Source organism: Ammodytes marinus (genome assembly GCF_949987685.1).
Source record: "Ammodytes marinus genome assembly, chromosome: 6".
In the NCBI taxonomy this organism is placed as follows: Eukaryota; Metazoa; Chordata; class Actinopteri; order Uranoscopiformes; family Ammodytidae; genus Ammodytes; species Ammodytes marinus.
The window spans coordinates 116,501-122,500 of NC_137235.1; the positions used below are offsets into that span (position 1 = coordinate 116,501).

The 6,000-nt window shown below is 41.3% G+C and overlaps 1 protein-coding gene across 11 annotated transcripts in view; it reads left to right on the forward strand.

Annotated features, from left to right (window-relative positions):
• LOC307252000 (NLR family CARD domain-containing protein 3-like) overlaps positions 1-6,000 on the forward strand; it is a 32,632-nt gene that overhangs the window by 23,432 nt on the left and 3,200 nt on the right. For all 11 annotated transcript variants that reach the window (XM_080029520.1, XM_080029522.1, XM_080029515.1 and 8 more), the window contains 3 exons: positions 1,287-3,123; positions 4,741-4,914; positions 5,420-5,581. In XM_080029520.1, the coding sequence (XP_079885646.1) occupies positions 1,287-3,123; positions 4,741-4,914; positions 5,420-5,581 (2,173 nt within the window). The remainder of the gene's footprint in view (positions 1-1,286; positions 3,124-4,740; positions 4,915-5,419; positions 5,582-6,000) is intronic.

Here is a 6,000-nt window from a genome sequence, read left to right on the forward strand (position 1 = left end):
TTTAGGGCTGCAACTAACGATTATTTCAATAATCGATTAATCGGTCGATTATTTTTTCGATTAATCGATGAATCGGATAAAAAAAATAAACATTTGTAAATGCTGCATCTTTATTCAAAAACTGAACATTACTTCAAATTCACAGTGCACACTGAAGTGTCAAAACACCAGGTTATTGCTCCAACGTCCCGGAACTATTAAAAGTAATATTAAATGATAAAAAATTAATAATAAACTTAACTGGGATAACACAAAAAAAAACATACAATGTATGATATACATTTATACAGTATAAGGGATGTCCATGGTAAACCAGTCAACCGATAATATTTTTAACCGGTAAATACTAACGGTTAAAAAAATTAAATCATCTTAATTTCTCTCAGATGACAGGAGAGTTAATTTGTATTGATATTGATACCATTTTCAAGACTCCTTAACGATCCAAGTCTTTATTGATATCAAAATTGATAATTTTCTATTATTTTGTTGAAATAGAACTTGTATTATTGCTTTAATTGCTGATATGATCATAGCTCAAGATAGGACATTAAACAGGTCATAATTCCATCTTTACTATCTATTTTATCTTGCTGGGAAAACAAGTTTCGCCAAAATCTCAAATTTCTTTTTTTTTGTGTTGCATTTGAACACATCAATCATATTACTGAGCCGGCCTGAACACATCACAGTTGACATGTTTGCTACTTTTTTTAAGCTAACTAGCTTTATATCCTTCCGATTTTAACATGGATTTAAAATCTGGATCACTATTTTTAACTGACGGGACTTTCTACACCGTTCGGTTGTATGATTACTGCCGCTGCATTGAATGACTGTTGATGCGCCGATGCCGATTCTCCGAGCACGTCTGCACACCGTCTGCAGCAGCAGCTGACAGAGTTTTTTTGGACTAGACGGATACTGAGTTGATGGAGTTTTTTTTAACCCAAAGAAAGCAAAGGTACAACACTTTTATATAGGCCTGCAGTCCAGTGTTAGATATGACCAAAATACAAGCTGTGGCCGCTCACACTATAGCTTTCCCGCACGTGAAGCGAGCCTTCACGTGCGGAAGGGGGTTCACCCCGACGGCGAACAGCATCTCCCCTGAGCCGAACAGGAGGTGGAATTAAGAGATTAACGGCGATATTTTTTTTATCGCCCGATAAGAGTTTGGCGTTAACGCAGCCGTTAACGCCGTTATCGGCCCACCACTAGAAAATAGGCATTTTTACACATAAAATCTAATTGTATAAGGTTTTCATTCTACTTATGTCTCACAGATGCAATTGTTGACCTACCAGAGCCAAAACCCATCTCATTTTACCAACAACAGCTTCAAACAAACCTCAAGCATACGTTTAGGTCCGCTAGAGAGGGGTGGGCAGAGGAGAAGGATGCCCAGCCTTTGGATGATATCTACACAGAACTGTTCATCACAGCTGGGGGCAACGTACACATCAACGAACAGCATGAAATCAGACAGATTGAGGCGGTGAAGCCAGCTGATTCAGAGGAACCAATTAAACCAAGTGACATGTTCAAAATCCCCCCTGGAAAATTCAAACCCATAAGAACAGTGCTGACCTTGGGAATTGCAGGAATTGGCAAAACATTCCTTGTGAATAAGTTTGTTTTGGACTTTGCTGAAGGAGGAGCCAATCAAGATGGGCATCTCATATTCCCCCTCACCTTCCGCCAGTTGAATTTACGGAAGGGAGAAAAGTTGAGTTTGGCAAAGCTAATTCATATATGTATCAAGGAGACCAGTCACATCACGGAAGAAGCTCTTAATTACATCTTTACAACTCTGCAATCTTCGGGAAACCCAGACTACTACGAGAACAAATTCAAGCTTTTGTTCATTTTGGATGGACTGGATGAGAGCCGCCTCCAACTGGACATTAAAAGTCACTGTGATGTTACAGAGTCCACTTCAGTAGATGTGCTGCTGTCAAACCTCATCAATAAGAACCTGCTTCCCTCTGCTCGCCTCTGGATAACCACACGACCTGCAGCAGCCAATCAGATCCATTCTGATTATGTTGACGTGGTGACAGAGGTCAGAGGGTTCACTGACCCAAAGAAGGAGGAGTACTTCAGGAAGAGATTCAAAGATGAGGAGGAGAAGGCCAACACAATCATCTCCCATATCAAGACATCACGAAGCCTCCACATCATGTGCCACATCCCAGTCTTCTGCTGGATCACTGCTGTAGTCCTGGAGGATTTGTTTAAGAAGAGAGAGGGAGGAGAGCTTCCCAAGACCCTGACTGAGATGTACACAGAATTTATGAGGTTTCATATTGAAACAAAAGATGGGAATGCAGAAAAGTACATTGAGTTATTAGCTAAACTAGCGTTCCACCAGCTGACAAAGGGCAACCTGATCTTCTACGAGAAAGATCTCAAAGAGAGTGGCATTGATGTCGGAGAAGCCTCTCTCTTCTCAGGAGTGTTCACAGAGATCTTTAAAGAGGAACGTGGCAGGAAGAAAGACAAGATGTTCAGCTTCATCCATCTGAGTGTTCATGAGTATTTGGCCGCTTTATATGTAGAGACGGAACTCCTTAACAGTAACAGGAATGTAATACCTGAGCTAGGGGAAACTTCTTTAGAATATCTGCGAAGGAAGTTAAGCAGGATGTGCAACAAAACATCTGAGACCAATGTCCACAGGTCTGCTATTGACATGGCCTTGAAGAGTCCAAATGGACACTTGGACTTGTTCCTCCGCTTCCTCCTGGGTCTTTCACTGCAATCCAATCAGAGTCTTCTACCAGGCCTACTGAAAAAGGAAAGCAGCCCAGAGCCCAATCAGAAAACAGTGACGTACATCAAGAAGAAGATCAGTGAGAATCTGTCTCTAGAGAAAAGCATCAATCTGTTCCACTGTCTGAATGAACTGAATGACAGTTCTCTAGTGGAGGAGATCCAACAGTCCTTGAGCTCAGGAAGTCTCTCCACAGATAAAATGTCTCCTGTTCAGTGGTCAGCTCTGGTCTTCATCTTACTGTCATCAGAAAAAGATCTGGACGTGTTTGACCTGAAGAAATACTCTGCTTCAGAGGAGGTTCTTCTGAGGCTGCTGCCAGTGGTCAAAGCCTCCAACAAAGCTCTGTAAGTTCACTGATAACCGCAGACACTGTTTTGTACGTGTAGGAATTAATTGAATTTCTTAGTTAAAGCTATACTGTACGATCTGAGAGAGCTAGCATGATTTGAAATTAGCTTGTCCTCGGAGTTCCGTTTAACTCCTCCCTCTCCCCTCGGGACTCCCTCCCCCACCCCTCGACACACAGCCGTGCACGAGCGCTGCTGGCTGCACTTCCCAATTGCACTGTTTACCAGTGATTGTTAACATTTAACTCACACACACAAACACTCACACATAGGCTACATGCAGAAAAGGCCCCAAAGTTTATAGGTTACAGTGTTGTTATTTCTTATAGAGTGTTGAGATGAGTTTTGTTCAGTGTGGATGACAGTATAGCTGTCAGTTAGTGGCCGTGACGTCAGTCGGCCGGAGGGTCTGTCTAGTAAGTTCCTTTTCTCTTCTCTCTCGGTCAGGTGTGTGAGCGCGCATGTTGCCGCAGTAGTCGACACAGTTGAAACGTGTTTATGTGAATCACACCCGTGTGTGAGTAAGTACATGCAGTCCCGATCGCTGTTATAAGTTACAGTTTATGGATGTTATTGATGGCCGCGATTCGCAGGTGGCAACAGCTGTTCTAACGTCTCCTCACGAGCGGAATGTAAGCCTGTGTCTCTTTTCCTGCGATCTATGCTGCTGTGCCTGTGAAAGAAGGAAAATAAAGAGCGGAAAAACCATACTCCTCTTCTCATGCTTATAGTCTGACGTTTTTGGCCTTAAGTGGTGTTCTGGCCGACACCTCTGAAGTGAAACCAGTGATAAGCAGATCAGCGCGGTACCGGTAGGCGACATCCACCAGTTTCCTCCGCTACACTAGGCTACATGATGAAAGATACAGAGCAGTAGCCTACTTAAAAATATAGCCTACTATTTAATCTTTGGGTTTTGGGGAAAGTAGCAAGTCTTGTCAAGTCAAAAGGCTCAAGTCACGAGTCATTGATGTTAAAGTCCAAGTCAAGTTGCAAGTCTCTTTACATTTTGTCAAGTCGAGTCTCAAGTCATCAAATTCATGACTCGAGTCTGACTCGAGTCCAAGTCATGTGACTCGAGTCCACACCTCTGGTAACTTCTGTGTAGGTTCCATTGTGTAAGCTTGTTATGCTACTTCCACTAGGTCTAGTCCACTGCCAGGTAGCCTACTACGATATGGCACGAACGCTTTCTCTGCCCTCCGTGAACGCGCTCAGGCTCGCACACAGAGGGGAGAGAACGCGCAGGATTGTGATTGGTTCTTTAGATACGGGTCCATCGTCTCCGATTGGTCAGCATTTTAACAGGTTTATAGAAGGTACAGAATTTGGGGGTTTTTCGTTTCTTTTTCATTGCCCATAAGTCATTTATTGCTGTTGGGGTGTAAAAAGCACTTTTCACAACATATTAAAAAGTGCATATTGCAGATAATCTCCTATGATGCCTTTAACTTTTTGATAAGTTCAGATCAAATCTATCAATTTCTTGTCACCTGAAAACCTAATGCTTAAATATTCATCAACTCAGTAAAGGCAGTCATAGAAATGTGGTGGTTGTAACATTTCTGGCAGAAATAGTATCAGTATTTTTCTTTACTTATTACTCTCCCCCAGACTGAGTGGCTGTAACCTGTCAGAGAGAAGCTGTGAAGCTCTGTCCTCAGTTCTCAGCTCCCAGTCCTCTAGTCTGAGAGAGCTGGACCTGAGTAACAACGACCTGCAGGATTCAGGAGTGAAGATGCTTTCTGTTGGACTGCGGAGTCCACACTGTAAACTGGAGATTCTCAGGTCAGATCACACTTTGATGCTTATTTGTTGATTTGTTGATAAAAAATAACCTAGATGTTTGGTGACAAAGTCTATATTATACTGTATGTATTAGTATTTCTTTAGTTCCTACTGTGGTGTTAATGATCATAGATTCTAATTTGAATCATAAGGATGTACCAGAAAATATAAATGTACCATTAAATTATGTAAAAACCAACTTTCAAATCCAATATCCTCTAAACTAGCTTTAAAAGGAGGCAACTGTTTATTAGGAAATATATAACGTGAACTCTCTATCATGTCAACATGTAAACGTTAATATATAAATAATGGTCAAAAAGAATTATTGTAAACTTCGTTCAAAACATGTAACTGATGATGGATTCTAGTGTCTGTCAACTGTTTAGTAACAATAAGGTCCAAAGTGGTTGACTGATGAGAAAACTTAACATTTAGCTAATTAAAATTAAATCAATTATATAACTGTCTGTCTGTCTGTATGTCTGTCTGTGTCTGTCTACAGGTTGTCAGGCTGTCTGATCTCAAAGAAAGGCTGTGTTTCTCTGGCCTCAGCTCTGAGCTCCAACCCCTCCCATCTGAAAGAGCTGGACCTGAGCTACAACCATCCAGGAGAAGTAGGAGTGAAGCTGCAGGAGGATCCCCTCTTGAGACTGGAGACTCTCAGGTATGAAGAGACACCAAGAGCTCACACACTGTTTCTCTGTTACACTGACAGGCTGAGGACTGTTGGTTCACAGTCTGTATCAGCGCAGCTGATTGATAGCAGCAATTAAATATAATGGAAACTAATGTCTGTAAATTTAACTTTTATTTCCTATAATTTAATTCATAATTTAATAATTATACATTTACATGGTTCCCGCAGGTCCTTAAAAAGTCTTAAAATAAAGTTTGTGAAATTAAGATCATGAATTGTCTTAAATTTACTGTAGATTAGCTGTAGGTATTACATTTTGCACACTGTGTTTTAAGATGATGGGGGAAATTATCGCTCACACAATAGCCTACCCGAAATCACCTAATACTGTGTCATTGATTACAGCATCTTCAGGAGTTTAACGTTACGTTAACAGTTAGCTAGCT